The sequence below is a fragment of the Jaculus jaculus genome, chromosome 9, assembly GCF_020740685.1.
Source record: "Jaculus jaculus isolate mJacJac1 chromosome 9, mJacJac1.mat.Y.cur, whole genome shotgun sequence".
Lineage (NCBI taxonomy): Eukaryota > Metazoa > Chordata > Mammalia > Rodentia > Dipodidae > Jaculus > Jaculus jaculus.
In genome coordinates, this window is record NC_059110.1 from 123,142,462 (window position 1) to 123,160,152 (window position 17,691).

General features: G+C 51.6%; 1 protein-coding gene across 4 annotated transcripts in view; it reads right to left on the reverse strand.

The window, feature by feature from the left end:
• Nucleotides 1–1,993: 1,993 nt before the first annotated feature.
• Unk (unk zinc finger) overlaps nucleotides 1,994–17,691 on the reverse strand; it is a 33,298-nt gene continuing 17,600 nt past the window's right edge. The window contains exons 3-17 of one of the 4 annotated variants that reach the window (XM_045159176.1): nucleotides 16,698–16,874; nucleotides 16,432–16,562; nucleotides 15,855–15,990; nucleotides 15,233–15,350; nucleotides 13,287–13,371; nucleotides 11,104–11,246; nucleotides 10,507–10,707; nucleotides 9,489–9,554; nucleotides 8,872–9,046; nucleotides 7,214–7,315; nucleotides 6,924–7,112; nucleotides 4,088–4,269; nucleotides 3,365–3,472; nucleotides 3,215–3,250; nucleotides 1,994–2,581 (exon numbers count right to left, since the gene is read on the reverse strand). In XM_045159176.1, coding sequence (XP_045015111.1) covers nucleotides 2,426–2,581; nucleotides 3,215–3,250; nucleotides 3,365–3,472; nucleotides 4,088–4,269; nucleotides 6,924–7,112; nucleotides 7,214–7,315; nucleotides 8,872–9,046; nucleotides 9,489–9,554; nucleotides 10,507–10,707; nucleotides 11,104–11,246; nucleotides 13,287–13,371; nucleotides 15,233–15,350; nucleotides 15,855–15,990; nucleotides 16,432–16,562; nucleotides 16,698–16,874 — 2,005 coding nt within the window. In that variant the 3' untranslated portion in view covers nucleotides 1,994–2,425. The other 3 variants (XM_012948144.2, XM_004655192.2, XM_045159177.1) reach the window with 3 other exon arrangements.

A 17,691-nucleotide genomic window follows, 5' to 3' on the forward strand; every position in this document is an offset into this window, starting at 1 on the left:
CTGCTGGACAGTCCTGTGTGACAGCAGAGGGTCCCTGGCAGAGTCTTTCTGATAGCTGTGCTCCTAGTAAAGCAAAATGGCCTGAGCCTGCACAAGCGAAGGGAGGAGGTGGGCAGCTCTAGCTCTGAAGCCAGGTAGAGCCTCTACTTGGGTGTTTTCTCAATCCCAGGAGTGGGGCATAAAGAATGTATCTTGGAGCCAGGTGTGGTGATACACGCCTTTAATCCCAGCACTCAGGAGGCAGAAGTAGGAGGATCACCATGAGTTCAAGGCCACCCTGAGACTATACAGTGAATTCCGGGACAGCCTGGGCTAGAATGACACCCTACCTCAGAAAATAATAATAATAATAAAATAACAATAAAAATATGCTTTAGGAATGGGTGAGGGTAAGGCAGAAGGAAGGCAGTACACTTCCTCAGCAACCTCATATATACATACATGATTCATTTTACTTTATTTTTTTTTTTGAGGAAGGTTCTCAGTCTAGGTCTAACTGAACTGGAATTCACTATGTAGTCTCAGGGTGGCCTCAAACTCATGGTGATCCTCCTACCTCTGCCTCCCAAGCACTGGGATTAAAGGTGTGTGCCATCATACCTGGCTATAATTTTGTTTTTATTTAAGTGAGAAAGACAGAGGCAGATAGGAAGAGAGAATGAACATACCAGGGCCTCTAGCCACTGCAAACAAACTCTAGATGCATGCACCACCAAGCGTAAATGACTTTACGTGGGTACTGGGGAATCAAACCTGGGTCGTTAGACTTTGTAGGCAAGTGCCTTAAAAGCTGAGCCATCTCTCCAGCCCAGCCCCATTTCTTTTGATGTCTCTATACAATCCACCCTATCTGTTCTTTGAGAAACAATGAAGAGTCCTGTTGCTTTTTGGAAACTACTTACAGATGGTTACAGAGCCCTGAACAGAAGTCACAGGGCCTGGGTCTCTGTGTCAGAGAGCACTTAATCTGGCTTTGAGTTGAGATGGGTCCCGGGCCTCATCAGCTGCCTCCTCACACCACAGGGTGTGGCACGAGCTGTTTCCATGACTGAGAAAGGGCTCCAGCTCACCTAGCAGTCCTCATTTGAGCCCCCATCCCCCCATGTAAACAATGTACCACTGCAAGTTCATATTTTATTTCCAATAAGTTTGTTGATTTTTGCATTTTTGTAAAAAAGGAGAAAAAGTTTTTACTTAATTAATTGAAAGCCCTTTCGTGCTGAGCCCAAGGAGGAGGCCTGAGCCAGGGCAGACCTCCTGCAGACCTCTTGAGCCCACCCAACACCCAATGCTGGGAGCAGTCACTTCCCTATGCCCACTCTGCCCTCCCACCCCACTCCATCTCTCTGTACAGAACGATTTTAAAATTGAAGCTAAAACACAGTTTACATTGGACAGGCACGCACACACATGCACACAGGCGCCTGCCCAGAGTGGCAGGACGTCAGCTGCATTCAGAGAGCACCAAGGAATGCATATGAGCTCCTCCTGGCAAGGCGGCCAGGGCATGTGCCCCTTGGTCCTCAGGCTGCACTCCTCCCCAACAATTGCCCTGCTAGCTGCCATAGGGAGGGGTGGACGGCTCAGCAGCCGCATGCCAGAGTGATGGGGCAGTGCCAGCTGAGGGCAGTGCCAGCCTGGAAGGTTGACTATGGGCCAGGTGTTCTGGGGACTCCAAACTGTGGGAACCTCTGGTTTTAAGAACCTGAGGGACAGAACTGGGCCTTGCCCCTTGAGAGCATCAAGGGCCCAATTATGAGAATAGGCTGGCCCTGCAGCTTTGGCCTGCCAGCCCCTGTGGCTGTCGCCAGGGATAAATACACACTTGGTAAAGCTAGGAGCTAGGCTCACTTAGATCCCCAGCACACCCTCAGGCCTCCCAGAGGCCCTCACAGCTGGAGACTGGGAACCTGAGTCCATACTGTGACAGGGGCCCTGGCCAGAGGAGGCAGGGTGAGCAGGGCCTGCCCTCCCAACTTCCCCTCCCCTTAGCCCCTCCCAGCCTCCCACCCTTCCCTGCTCAGGCCCCAGGGAGAAGTTAAAAATAGTTAGTTCCTACATTAAAAAAAAGAGACAAAAAACATATTCTCTGCCAAAAGGCAAGTGGGAAAAGAGGGGACTTTGTTTCTGAGCAGGAAAGGCAGGGAGCGGGCAGGGAGAACCACAAAATAAGTCTTTTCTTTTAAAAAGTGCTTGGTAAGTCTGTTTTAAAGTGTGTGTCTATATCTATATACAGATATACACACAGACACTGTGCATACGCTGGCACCACGCACACCTGCACACACACAGAAATGTATACATGTACATAATCATATACATATACATATACATACATACATACATACATATATATATATATATATAATACTTTAAAAAGTCCTAGGTAAGAAGATCTGGGCCCAGCCAGGCCAGGCCTGCAGCGTCATGACTGGAGGGCATGAGCCAGGCTGGGCTGGCAGACAGGGCACTCACTGCCCTCAGCACAGAGCTCGCACAGCACGGCATGTTGGCATGGTAGTACCGCCCTGGTCTGCTCCTGACACTTAAGGCATTTCACCGACTGCATGTGGAACACGGCCTGCAGGGAAAGTGACATTGTGGTCACCAGCATGGTCTCTGCCCTCAACCTGGCCTTGAGTGGAGCAAGAAGTTCCCTTGATGCTACTTCAGCCCCCCTGGGGGAGGAAACTGAGGCACACAGCTCAACAGTGTGCTCACAGAATCCCAATGGCAAGTGAGAGTAACTTGGCTACAGCCGCCACCTGGGGAACCAGCTGGGGGCAGCCCCAGCCTTCAGGGCTACCGTTGGCACAGAGATTAATGCCTCTCATCATCCTATGTTCCCAACAAATACAAAGGAGGGGGCATGCTAAAGAGAGACTGGCTGCTGAAGGCCCATGAATGAAACACTGTTGTTTCCACTGGGTCAAGCTAACACAGGGACCCTGGGCATGCAGACAGGCAGCCTTGGGGCTTGCAGCACTTTGGAAGGTCTGCTGGAGGAGAGAGCTGCAGAGGATGTTACTGAAGTTTAAGTCAGGAGTGTGGGAGTAGGCACTGCCACCTTGCCAGTCCCGGCTTTCTTGCTCCACATCTGGGCATTCTTTCCTCACCCCCTTCCAGTGCTGGAAGGAGGCTTTCAGGAAAGTCTAAGAGCTGGCTGAGGGCCCTGTGCGTGCCCACCCCATGCTCCCTGATCTCCCAGGCTGACCTGGTCCACTTGCTCCAGGTGGGCTCGTAGCTGCTTCTGAAGGGAGTAAAGGGTAGAAAGTGAGAGTGCCTCCAGGTCGGGGGCAGCCGGCAAGGTGTGGGGGTCAGGCCGTGTGTGCAGCCGTTCCACTTCCTCCTGCAGCTTCTTCACCTGGGCCTCCAGCGCGTCCCGCTGCTCCCGGGCCAGCTCACACTCGGCGCCTGCTGCACTGGCCCGCTCACCAGCCTCCTCTGCCTCCTTCTTCCAGGCATCACAAGCCTGTGGGCCCAACACGCAGCGCCTCATCACGATGGCCTCTGCCCCTGCCCCCCTGCCCCCCCAGAGAGCATCTCCAGGAGCCTGGGTGGGCTACTCTGGCTGTGGGGCCTGCTAGGAAGCTGGGCCTGCTGTCTGGGGAGGGGACAGGGAGGAGGCTGCCGCTGCCTGCAAGGAGAGAGGTTTCAGAACCTCAGGAGACCCTTCCTCTGTGGGCAGGGAAGGGGGCAAGGCCTAGCATGGCTAGGGCATCAGGCAGGGCTCACATCCTGAACAGAACCCACAGGGCAACTGGCAAATGGCTGGACGGAGGGCCTGTTTCAGAACCTGCAACTCTTTAGCCCTAGAGTGTCCATGTTTCCAGGGAGAGGCCAGGAGGTCCTGTGGCCAGACTTTAGAAACAACTCCATAGGGAGTCCCAGGCCTGCAGTGCCAGCCACCCAACAACCTGACTGGCAAGACCAGTCCTCCATTCCCATGGGGGGAGGGTAAACAAAAGTTTCTGCTCTGTTCTTTAGGCTCCTAGTCCCCCCACCCCCATGCCCACTCTGTGTAGGATGGGCTTGGGCGGGATGCCACCAGGCACTGGGGATGGCAGGTGGGCATGGGGCCCAGTACCTGCTTGGCCTGCTTCCAGGACTCCTCCCACTGCTTGATGGTGCCGTTGGCTTCATCTAGCTCTTGGCGAAGCCGGGCCAGCTCGGCAGCCCCTGGCCCTGATAGGAAGGCAGGGGAAGTGCCTGGGGAGAAGCTTCCAGAGGCAAAATGCTCCCAGATGCTGCTGTTCATCCCGTTCAGACCTGCCCCAGGGAGGGGAGGAACATCAGCTGCGGCCCAGACCCTGGCCAGCCCTGCCTAAGTTTCTAGAGACTAACTGAACACCGGGTATATGTATGAGGGGGAGCATGGTGTGATGACCCTACCTGGGTCAGACCTGAACTTTAATGTGTCTACAACTTAACTAAGCTGTCAGTCCTCATCTATAAAATGAAGTTCCCAGGGCTAGAGAAATGGCTTAGCGGTTAAAGCACTTGCCTGCAAAGCCAAAGGACCATGGTTCAATTCCCCAGGACCCATGTAAGCCAGGTGCACAAGGTGGTGGAATTCATTTGCAGCAGCTAGAGGCCCTGGAGTGCCCATTCTCTCCTTCTCCCTCCCCTTTCACTCTCATGAATAAATAAATACAAGCAAAATAAATAAAATGAAGTTCCCAGACTGGTGAGATGGCTTAGTGGTTAAGGTGCTTGCCTGCAAATCCTAAGGACCCAGGTTTCATCCCTAGTACCCATATAAGCCAGCTGCACAAGGTGGTGCATGAGACTGGAGCTCATTTGCTAGAGGCCCTGGAGTGCCCTCTCTCTCAAATAAATAAATTACTTTTTAAAAATGAAGTTCCCAAGCCAGGCATAGTGGTGCATGCCTTTAGTCTCAGGACTTGGGAGGCAGAGGTAGGAGGATTGCTGTGAGTTCGAGGCCAGCCTGAGACTACATAGTGAATTCCAGGTCAGCTTGAGCTTGTGTGAAACCCTACCTCGAAAAAAAAAAAAAAAAAAAGAACAATGTGGAGGGATGGAGAGATGGTTGTTTAGCAGTTGCCTGCAAAGCCAAAGGACCCAGGTTCAATTCCCCAGGACCCATGTAAGCCAAATGCACAAGGGGCACATGCATATGAGGTTCATTTGCAGTGGCTAGAGGCCCTGGCATGCCCATTCTCTGTCTGTCTGCCTCTCTTTTCTCTCTCTCTCTCTCTGTGCTTGCAAATAAATAAAATAAAATAAAAAAAGAATAATGTGGAGAGTGATCGAGGACACATGATGTTGACTTCTGACCTCCACATGCATCCACACATGCATACATGAATGTATAACACACACACACACCCAAAAAAAAAAAGAAAAGGAACCACGTGAGTGTGGAGTAGGACAGTAAAGCCAGACCATGTGGCTCCAAAGGCCTGCTCATCCAAGTACACTAAGCTGCCCACCTTCCTAGTCAACAAATGCATATTAAAACCATGTCCTGCTCTCTTCATGGGGTTCTCACATCTATCTCTGACTTCCTTCTACCCACACGAACTACTCTAGTGACTCTTCCTTGTTCTCTTGCTACTAATCCAGAAAGTATGCACTGCCTGAGCCCTTCTGCCAGGAGGGACCTCCAGACCACAGCACAAAATTGGCATGACAGCAGACTCTGCCTACTTGCACCTCTGCCTTCGTCAAGCAGATGTTGTTTGCTTTCTTGCACAATAGCTGGCTCTGCAGAGAGTATTCTGTGAAGGTTAGATCCCTATGCCTCTCCAGTGGGATCCCAGTGTCTGCACCTCTGCCTCCAGCAACGTGGCAGGAGCTATTAGGAGGCACTTGCATCTATATGGCTGTGACTGACCATCACCTGGGAAGAGGATGTAGGGCTGGGTGGCAGTGCTATGTCAAGATGCCTCTAGAAGATGGGAGTCAGAAAGATGTAGCATTAGCAGATAAGCAGACATAACCCCACCATGGAAGTCTCCTCCAAGTTGGGGAGCAGTGTCAGATGAGGGAAGAACTTCAAAGGCTCTTAGCTCTTCCCTCTAACTGAAGGCTCTACCACCACAGGAGTGGTCTCTGAATAGCTGTTGGGGGATAGGGAGTGGGATGGGTGGGAGTTCTCATGAGAGGTACTGTGCAGGGGGCTGTGCTGAATGCTATATATCTATCACCTCAGGGAACATTTCCACAGCTCCATCCCAGGAGCCTGCTGGGCTCCTGACTGTGGTAGGCAAGTTTGTGGGTCTCTATGCTGTGTTTCTCATCACTGACTCTAGAGAGTCCTAAGTCCCAGTCACCTCTGTTCTAATGCTGGGCAAACAACTTCCTGGACTAGATCTGGGTCCCTGATGACTGCCTGCCAGGAAGGAAAACCAGGGACTAGGTGGGTCTGCTGCTCCCTTGGTCTCCTGCGACCTTGGTCAGTGTGACCAGCTGCTGGACAAAACTCTGTGTGTGTGTGTGTGTGTGTGTGTGTGTGTGTTGTGTTTTGCTGGGAATCAACCCCAGGACCTAGCACACGCTTGGTTACACTAAGCCACACTCAGTATGACAAAAGTGTGTGTGTGTGTGTGTGTTTCTGGGGGCCAACCTCAGGGCCCGGTAGATGCTAGGCTAACTGAGCCACACTCATTATGATCGGGCCAAACTGCACTTCAGCTAGGCCTTGGCCCTGCAGACTGAGACCACTGCTTCTCCAGATACTGGCCTGTCACTGCACTCCTTTCAATCCTCACAACCACTGCACCCATGCCACAGCACAGGAAGTAAAGACAGAGACTTAGCTGATGGCTTCACTTGTCCTTGGTCATGCAGCTATGGGTGAAGCCCCCTGGCCAGAAGCCTGTGTTCTGTCCATTGCTGGAGTGATGTACCAGGGACAGAACAACCAAAGCCACAAAGTCCTTCTCTAGTTCCCCTCTTACCCAAAGATCCATGTGATGCTGAGGTCCCCAAAAATGTATTTTCTGACTGGCTCAGGTGGCCTTGGGGCTGTTGCAGGAAATGTGAGGAAAGGCTGACAGGAGGTGATGGAGAGGTGGAGTGGAAGGAGGCCGAGCTGCCCAAGGAGCCTGGGATGTTCACAGGTGCAGAGCTCTGCAGTAAACTACCACCTGTAAGAGAATCCAGAGGCTGTTGAGGGCCAGCAAGCTATGTGGGTATAGGCAGAACGCTGAGGCACCCTCCAAGCCACCCTGTCCCCACTGCCTAGTACCGATTGTGATGCTGCTGGGGTGGGGCACTGTGCTGTTATCAAAAGTCTTCTCCAGGGCAGCCACCCCAAATTCATTCAGGTCCAGGTCATCCAAGGCAGACTCTAAGGACAGAGATTAGGGTGTGGGCCTCCAACGCCCTGGCTCTAGGCCTTCCTGATCTTGACCACCTCATCTCCTGCCCCTGCCACACCTCTGCTCAGCTCTCCCCTGTCCATAGTAGCCCCAACACCACCTGCTAAGTTCAGCCCAAGTATTTACTCTTTTTTTGTTTTAATACTTTTATTATTTGCAAGTAGAGAGAAAGATAATGTGCACACCAGGGCATCTTACCACTGTAAATGAACTCCAGATGCATGAGCCATTTTGTGCATCTGGCTTTATGTGGGTCCTGGGGAAGTGAACCCAGGCTAGCAGGCTTTGCAAACAAGTGCCTTTAACCACTGAGCCATCTTCCCAGTCCCAAGTATGTCTTTTTTTTTTTTTTTTCCCTAAAGCCATCCTTGATACTTCTACGAGTAAGCAAGACCAGCTAAGACCACATATTTGTAATCCCAGTGTCCAGAGGCTCAGGCAGGAAAACTAAGTTTGAGGTAAGCCTGGGCTACTTAGCACAGATCTCCTCTCAAAAACAAACAACAACAATAAAAGGGGGGGGGGGCTTTAGAGATGGCTTAGTGAAGCCTAAGGACCCAGGTCTGATTCCTCAATACCCATGTAAGCCAGATGAAAAAGGTGGCACAAGTGCCTGGAGCTTGTGTACAGTGGCTGGAGGCCCTGGCGTGCCCATTCTATCTCCCTCTTTTTCTCTCAAAATAAATAAATAAATAAATAAACAAACAAACAAATATGTGTGTGTGTGTGTGTGTGTGTGTGTATGGACTTTTTTTTTAAAGCCAGGCATGGTAGTACATGTGTTTAATGCCAACATTTCAGAGGCAGAGGTGGGATTGCTATGACTTTAAGGCCAGCCTGGGACCACAGAAAGAGTTCCAGGTCAGCCTGGGCTAAAACAAGACCCTACCTTGGGGGGGAGGGGGAAAGCAAACAAAATTGGTCTAATTTAAGATTACAGACTCCATGATAGAGGTGTCTGGGCTCCTTATATTCCATGCCATGAGTCCCATCCTGAGCTCACTGAAGCGGAGGTCTCTGGGCCCTTTGTGGGCAGTACACAGTAGGTACACTTAGGAGGGAGTAATCAAGCTTCCCTCCTAGAGGGCAGAAATAGTATGACATCACCTACTTCCTCAGTGCCTGCCAGGGGACTTGATATAAAGTGGACCCATAAATGATGAAGGAAAGGGGCATTGCTTTCCTTTTTGGTGCTAGGGATTGACTGAACCCTGGGACTTATTCATGCTAAGCATGTACTCAACCACTGAGCCATACCCAGACTAGCAGCACTTATTTCTTAACTGAGGACAGTGGCATGGGTGATCAAGGATGCCTAGGTGAATGAACCAGGATGACACATTTGCAGCAAGGACTTGTCTTAGCACTGCAATTTAAGCTCATTTTCCCTTTGGTACACAGGCCAGAGTATCCTCCCTGACTGCCCCAAGCCAGATGTCTAAAGTGTCTGATGTGCTTATGTGAGTCTCACTTCAGACACACTGTCTCTCTGACTCCAGGCCCAGTGCTGGCCCCGCCTAGTTACCTATGACCGACTCTACCGTGTCGCTGGTGGGGTAGAAGGGCAGGGCGTTTGCATTCATGCCAGGGGCGCTGCTGGTGCCTGCAGGGCTGGGAGGGGTGGCTGCCAGGCTGGAGGTGATGCTAGAAGAGATGCTTGAGGTCAGGGGACTGCCTACAGGGAGGATGCCCAGCATGTCCTGCAATGAGAATGAGGAGAGCCAATGGGATGCCCGCCTGCACAGGTTGAGGCACAGGCTAGGACAGGACAGGTGGAGCAAAGAAAATGGCACCTTCCAGGTCTGGACTAGCTGTGCCAAGCCCAGGTGGGCCACCTTGCTGAGTGGCTAGAGGTATAGTAGTGTAAACTCATAGGCTGCAGGCTCCCAGTAGAGGGAGCAAGGATGGCATCTGGCACTGATATGCTCCCTCTGATGGGTGGTGAGTCTAGAAGGGGAGGGGCTACAGGCCCGGACTCCCCCACCCTCTGGATTTGAGGCTAGGGCCTACCTTAGTCCTGCCCGACCTTGTGGGGAAACTGATGCCCTACCCCCAGCTGGTTGGAGCTCTGGGCCTGTCCTGTCCTGTCCACACTGGTGCCAGGAGGAAGGGACGAAGAGGGCTGGAAACTGGAAACTGTACCTGTTTGGGTTGAAGTAAAGGCTGCTCTTGACTCCTGGGCTCTAGTGAGTGGGACTTTAGTTTAGCCTGAGAGAGAAAAATCAGGGGAGGAGGTGAAGGTAGTGATGGGCAGCTCTGCTTCTAGTAACCACCTGACCTTGTCATGTACCACTGAGGCTGCAGGTAGAGAGGGCAGAGGATGACAGTCACCTGTTCCTTGCCATGCAACTCTTGTCCCCACACACCCTTCCACCTCCCACATCCCTTCCTTCCTACCCTAAGCAAGTTGCTTCTGCTCCTTTCCTCCCAGGTGACTCTTAACTCTCAGAAAAGCCCAGGTTTGTTCCCAGCTGTTAGAATGTTCCCAGCTGTTAGACCCTCCGCTGGGGATGGAGAGATGGCTCAGTGATTAAAGGCACTTGCTTGCCAGGCCTGATGGCTTGGGTTCAATTCCCCACTACCCATATAAAGCCAGAATACAAAGTGGCACGTGCATCTGGAATTTTTTTCTGCAGTGGCAGGAGGCGTTGGCACACCCACTCACTCTCTTAAATAAATAAAAAGCCGGGAATAGTGGCACACACCTTTAATCCCAGTACTCAGGAGGGAAAGGCAGGAGGATCACTGTGAATTCAAAGCCAGCCTGGGACCACAGAATGAGTTCCAGGTCAGCCTGGGCTAGAATGAGACCCTACGTCAAAAAGGAAAAAAAAAAAATCTTTCCATGTCCTGCTCCCCAAGGCCCTGTCACTTCATGAGGACAGCACAGTGAAGTGGAATAAAGGCATCCTACTCCTAATGACCGGCCCTGGAAAGGTATGTAGCGTCTTGAGACCCTTTCATCAGCTTGGAAATGGGGTGAAATCAACCACTCTGCTCAGTTCTGAAGAAGCTGAGAGGACAGTCAGTTCTACCTCCCAGTACCCTCCCCCCCCACAGCTGATCTGGGCTTCTCCTCCAAGCTACTCTCACCCCATGTAGAGAAGACAAAGCTTCTAAGTGGCTCTAAGTACCCTCTATTCATTCGTGCATCCCTTACCTGGCACTTGAAATTTTTCAGGTACTCAGCTCCCACCTGGTCTTCCCTCTCAAAACCAGGAGCTTTCTTATAGCTGCCAGGGGCAAGGCTGGACTCCCCAGGGAAGACAAGGCCCTCCAGGTTTGAGGCCTTCCTTCCAGGGCCTGGTGGGGAGCCACAGAGGTGTGATGGGCTTCCCAGGCTGCTGTTTCTACAGAGGAGCTGCAGAGGACAGGTGGGGTTGGGTGATATGCACAGTGCAGGCAGGACCATGGCCACCCCCAACCCACAAAGGAAGACATCATAAGCTGTGGACTTGGGCAGAAACCAGCACTTAGGGGCCCCTGAGTCTATGAGGGATTTGATAGGGAGGAAGTGATAGAAGGCTTATCCTAGCTCTACCCAGGCTGAGCAACACAGGCTCTGAAGATGCACCCCACCTCCACTCTGGCAGAGAACCCTGAGACAGAAAAGGCAGAACCCCTTTACCCCAGGACTAACACTAGGGCCTCCTCCCCAAGTACAGGCTGAGAAGGCCTCAGGCGCCTGGGGCACAGAAGCAGGAACTGGCTCCTGGGCAAGCAGGGTGCCCACCCTCTCCCCAGGGCAGACACGTACAGCGCTGAGGTCAGGGGCATGCGGGCTGCAGGGGCTCACAGGCACTGAGTCTCCGGCAGCAGATGGCGTGTGTAAGACAGGGCCTGGCTGGGTGGGGCTGGGCACAGCTGAAGAAGGCTGCACATCGTCACTCAAAGATGGCTCTGCAAGAGGGACAGGGACCAACAGACTCTCAAGCCTGCTTCATCGCTCCAAAAATGCTCCTGAGTACCTCTAAAGAGACCACACACATCCCTGCCCCAGTGGGAATTATCCCATTAGTTATCATTTCCACTGACACTGTATCCTCTACACTTACAATGTGCCAGCATTTTGCATTAACTGCCAATCTCCACAGTGACTGTGAAATAGAGGGAATATCATGGTCTTTATTTGTAAGGAAACTGAGTCAGGCTACATCTACCAAGATAACAAAGACAGGGCCAGAAGAGCTGGGATTTCAACTTGACTTACTATGACTCCACAGCCCTAACTACTGGTCACTTTTCTGTGCTACTCTGTTGGGTAGCCTGAGTGCCACAGCTAAGGACTACTCTGGGCCTCTCATATGCTTTTCCCTTCCAGAGCTCTGTGCTGGCTCTTCTCCAATCTCAGAGACAGGGCTGCACTTAAAAAGAGCAGTAACCTGAAACAGGTGTCAACCCCCAGCACCAGCTGTGACTGGAGGTGGCCTAGAGTCTGGACCTGCACTGTTTCACCCAGCAGCAAAGCCACCTGGGGTACCAAGCACTTGAAATAAGCTGATGTGAAATGAAATATGCTATAGGTGTTAAAATACCTATCAGGTCTGTAACATAGTCCAAAAAATAAATGACTTTCTGGTGTGTATAGGTGATGACTATGTGGTATGCAGACACGTGTGCACACGTGGAAGCCAGAGGTTGACATCAAGGTCTTCCTTGCTTGCTCTCCTCTTTATTTTACTGAGGTAAGGTCTCACTTGAACCCAGACCTCACCAATTCAGCTAGTCTAGCTAGCCAGCTAACTCTCTTAGGCTGGGATTTTTGGCAGTCACCATGCCCACCCAGCATTTATGTGGATGCTGGAGATATGAACTCCTAATACAGCAAGCACTTTACTGACTGAGCCATATCCCCAGGCCCTTGATTTCCCCCCCCCCCCCAGGGAGGGGCTCACTCTAGCTCAGGCTGACCTGAAAATCACATGAGTCTCAGGGTGGCCTCAAACTCATGGCAATCCTCTTACACCTCTGCCTCCCGAATGCTGGGATTAAAGGTGTGCACCACCATGCCTGGCCTGCCCTTGAAACTTTTTGATTTGTTTTGTTTTGTTTCTTGTTTTTCTTTTTTTTTAATTTTTTTTATTTTTTAGGTAGGGTCTCACTGTAGCCCAGGTTGACCTGGAATTCACTCTATAGTCTCAGGCTAGCCTCGAACTCACGGCCATCTTCCTACTTCTGCTTCCTAAATGCTGGGGTTAGCCCGGCGTGGTGGTGCACATCTTTAATCCCAGCACTTGGGAGGCAGAGGCAGGAGGATCGCCATGAGTTTGAGGCCACCCTGAGACAACAGAGTGAATTCCAGGTCAGCCTGGGCTAGAGCAAGACCCTACCTTGAAAAACAACAACAACAAAAAAGTTAAATGTTCCCAAAAACTTCAGTGACATATGGCATCTACCCCCCCCCCCAAGGTACTCCTGCTCTAGTCTAGGCTGACCTAGAATTCACTCTGTAGTTTCAGGGCAGCCTTGAACTCATGGCAATCCTCCTGCCTGTGCCTCCCAAGTGCTGGGATTAAAGGCGTGCACTGCCATGCCCAGCTCAGCACCCACCTTTTATCTGATTAGATAGCTCTGCTCTATAAGCCTGACCAGGCTCAATAGGGAGGAAGTACATGTTCCACTCCTGATGTCTGTCACAGGTGACCCGGTGGCTGACGAGACCTGACCAGTTGTCTTTTGAGGCACAATGCTCATCTCTCCTGGGACTATGAGTAGCACCCAGCCAAAACAGTCCCTGCAGTCTCTCCCATGGCCTTGGATACTCCAGGGCTTTGAGACCAGTTCCAGAGGGAAAATGAATTCTAGTGGGGACCAAGCTTACTGTTGCCTGAAAAGTACTCCTATGCATGAGGTGCTGCCAGGAACCATTCCCCTGCCTGAGCCTCAGCAGAGGGATGGGGGAGGAAGGAAGAAAGGGCATTGCCTCGGGGAACAGCATACGTTCTATGTGGGCAAAGGCGCAGAAAGGTCCTCGTGGACAGCTGCCCGACTGCTGCATGTCGTTGCATTTGGTGGATTTGTAGATCTGGAAGGGGCAGAGCAGAGCACAGCCTCGTCAGTCTCAGTGACAGCAGCTGACAGACGCCCTTCCTTCAGCAAGGTGGACCAGCCTAGAGTCCCTTTCATTTCTACCCTTCCACTCCCTTAAGTCTCTCCCCATCAACCTTGCTTTTTTTTTCCCCTCACTCTAGCCCAGGCTGACCTGGAATTCACTATAAACTATGAAGTCTTAGGCTGGCCTCAAACTCAAAGCGATCCTCCTACCTCAGTCTCCCAAGTGCTAGGGTTAAAGGTGTGTGCCACCATGACCCACTTTTTTTCCTTCCAAAAAAATTATTTTTTGTTAACAGCTTCCATGATTATAAAAAATATCCCATGGTAATAACCTCCCCCCCACTTGGCCCTTTGAAACTCCATTCTCCATCATATCCCCGCCCCATCTCAATCAGTCTCTCTTTTATTTTGATGTCATGATCTTTTTCTCCTATTATGATGGTCTTGTGTAAGCAGTGTCAGGCACTGTGAGGTCATGGACATCCAGGCCATTTTGTGTCTGGGGAGAGCACATTGTAAGGAGTCCTACCCTTCCTTTGGCTCTTACATTGCCCACTCTTTAAAAAAAAAATTATTTATTTGTAAGCAAGGGGTGAGAGTATAGAAGATCCAGGGTTACTTGCCACTGTAAATGAACTCGAGACACACATGACACTTTGTGCACCTAACTCTATGAGGGAGGCTTGGGAACTGAACTTAGGCCAACAATTTTATAAGCAAGGGCTTTAGCTGCTGAACCATCTCCAAGCTCCCCTTTTCTTTGTTTCCTTTCTTTATTTTTTGGTTTGGTTTTTCCAAAAAGAAAGAAAGAAGGAAGGGAGAAGGAAGGAGGGAGGGAGGAAGGAAGGAAAGAAGGGAGGGTCTTGTTTCATTGTATCCCTGGCTAGCCTAAAACTTGCTACGTAAAACAGGCTGGCCTTAAACTTCCTGTGATCTTTCTGACTCTGTCTCCTAAGTGTTGGAATAATAAGCTGGCACCCAACTGCTTTTTTTGAAACAGAGTCTAGATGTAGCCCAAGCCCATCTTAAACTCATGGTCCTCCTGTCTCATCCTTTCAAGTGCTAGGATTATGGGTATGCCCCACCATACCCAGATTCTCCCTACTAACCTACTAACTCCTGAGGCAACCCACCCCAACACTTTCCGTCTGGGGTCACAGGTACCACCAGCCATCATGAACAGATTGGTTTTCATGGTTTGGATTGGGGTTGTACCTCTGGGAAAACTTCCTGGGCATTAAATGAGCCAAGATCACAACTAGCTCAAAACACCCCTGCCAGGGAACATGTGGTTAGAATCTGTACTGGTTCCACTCTGATGTCTGTGGCCACATGAGACCATTTTTCTCAGGGCATCCTGGATTCCAAAGAACCAGGGGCAGGTACATGTGCCTCTTTATACACTACACAAGGTGTGCAGGTCCTGGGGATGGGCTGGAAGCTGCACTACAGTTTGCTGTTCTTTAGAAGCTCTGACCTGGAACAGGATAGCTGGAAAGGGCTTCCTTATTTTTTTAATCCTAGTGTCACAGGAGGATGAGCACCATGAGTGGCACATAGCTTAGAATGGCCAAGTAACCGGGCTTTGTCCACGTCTTAAATGGGTGGAGTGGGCAACAAACTAAAGCAGAGAGCTGTGGGGGAGGGGGCTCAGAACAACAGAAGCTGCACACCGAGGTGCACATTCCTCCAGGAGCTTCCTATGCATCCCTCTTCCAAGAAGGCGCCAACCCCGGCCCACATCCTCCTTGCTGCCTCCTAGCTTCTCAAAGGGAATGCATTAGGCCAGGCATGGCTCCTCAAAGTTCCTAGCTCCCTCTCTCACGGCCTACCTCTGGGTGGAACTGCTGCTCTGTGCGGGTGTGGCAATACTGGCAGGCGTCTCCATTCTCACACTTGCCTGGATCTCCCCATTCATCCCCATGTTTGACGTTTGGACAGGGAGATGACCTGGTCCAACGACAGGGTCAGAGAGAAGCAAGAGAGGGTAAGATTGTAACTTGTAATGTACCATCTGGATCCCCGAACAGGGCCCCACTCTGGCCTCCCTGTCTCACAGGTACAGGCAAAGAAATGGTGAAGGTCAGATAGGGTTAGAAACTGGGCTGTTCCTCTGGCCCAGCTGATTGTATTACCAAAGACACACTTTTACTCCCCTCAGCCAGGCACTGAGCCCATGCCACCTTAGGAGTCAGGCCACAGCCACACCACACTTCCCACACTATTGTGCCAGCACACACCCTGCAGAATAAAAAATGGTTGGGCCTCATGCAAGAGCTGGGCAAGGCTCCCACCATTCGGTCATCCTTCCTAGTCCCTCCCATTATAACTGGACCTGCAGTCTCCAGGGCTGGCCTCCCCTCTTCCCCAAGAGCCACAGTGGAAGCAGCCTCAGTTATGATCCCTTCCCTGCCACTCCTCCCACCCACAGCTGGCCTCCTGGGGCCAAAGGACCTGTATTTGTGCTTCCGGGGGCTCCGCCGCCGGTCCTTGCTGTTGTGGTAGTAGGGACAGGCATAGCCCTGGCGGCACAGCCGCGGGGGCTTCTTGCACGGCTCCGTCTTATAGTTGCCCAGCACATAAGCGGTCTCTGCACAGGGGGCCAGAGGGCAGGGGTCAGGGAGTGGACTGGTGTACCCCAGGAATGGCAGGAATAGAGTAGAAGGCAAGGAGGAGCTTCTGAGAAAGGTCCCAGAGCTGAGGTTCCCATGCAAGACATGAGCAAATCCACCTATTCATGTGCTATCGGCACACTAAGGAGGCCAAAGCTTATACTCATAGCTCACAAGGTCAGGACACCCCATGAGGACAGGAAAACATGGATAAGCCCAGAGGGATCTTGGGAATGCAGTTTATCTGGGAGAAGTCCCCTACAAGTGTATCTGAATGATGGGTTTAAGATGGGATGAGGCTAGGTAACTCCCAAAGGAAGTGGTGGCTTTGGCTACAGAAGGCAGTGGGTGGTTGTGAGCCAAATCTTTAGGCAGCTACGGGCAGGAGAAGGGAGAGGACAGCCTATGGTCATCTGTACCTTGCCACCGAGGTTCCTCACTTAGGATTTTTTCTATCATGGCATGGCTCGCAGCCCCAGCTGACTGGCCTTCGATGCTGCCCTCTACTGTGGTCTGGCCATTTTGCAAGGCCTCCATGGCCTGGAGCTCCCTAGGAGAAGAGGAAAGGACAGAAAGGATTGGGTAAGGGCAGGAGAAAATGGAAAAGACTGCCGTCCCCTTTTTGGGGGTCAGCAGCAGCAGCTGCCAGGCCCCTTCCTTGGAGCCCAGCCCAGCACCAGCCCACCTGATGTCGTAAACAGGGGAGCGGAGGTCATGAGGCCCGTGGGCAAAAGCACAGTGCAGGCCGTTTTTGGTGCAGTTGCCTTTCGAGTCAGTCTCGTGGATGCAGATTCCAGTTTTGTAGTAACGAAGGTGATACCTGCGCTCAGTGTCCCCTGTGGTCCTGTGCAGGAATGGGCACCTGGAACACAGCAGCAGAGATCACACTACTTCTCTTATGGCCTGGGCTACCCTCAACTGTTGAAAGGCTGTTAGTGAAGGTGGAGTGAGGAAGACAATGATGAGCTCTGCCAGAATGGCTCTGAACTTGAGTGTTGGTGCCTGAAGAGCCTAGAATCCCCAGACGGGCTACAAAGGCTTCCCCAGGGAAGCAACCAATCCCCTGAAATGTGGGCACATATCTTGTGTGCTCTAACAGGTGGGTGGAGGTGGGGGCAACAGGTGAGTCAGTGCAAGAAAAGTTGAGCATGTTGTACAGAACCCCGGTGGTGCCTCCTGCCACCTTTCTGCAAGGCTGAAGTAAACGAATGTTCCCTCTCAGGGACATCCCAGGTTTGTCACTGATTTTGGATCCTGTTTCTCTAAAGAGGATGTGGAAAGATACTTAAAGTCAGCAAACAGGGAAAGTAGTGAGGCTCTGTCTTTCTACACTGCCACCTTGGTGGAACTAGAGTCGTGCAGCAAATGGTGACAGAGCTGGGAGAGTCCCTGTGATCTCTAGCAGGACAAGAAAGAGGACCCAGGGAGCCAGTCTTGTTCTGATGTAGTCCCTTAGGTGTAGTGAAAGAAAGGCCCATTTTGAGTTTCACAGCAGAAAAAGGAAAGCGAAAGGGATTTTGGACTTAAATTAAGCTGGGGAAGGGGTAGTACAAGCTTGAACCCACAGGCAGGTGAACTAGGTGGCAGCCAGCCCTCCCCACAAGCAGCCACAAAACTGGCTTCCTATTCTGAAGGCATCTAGCCAAGGAGATCTGGGCCTCCTCTGGGGGCAGGCTGGA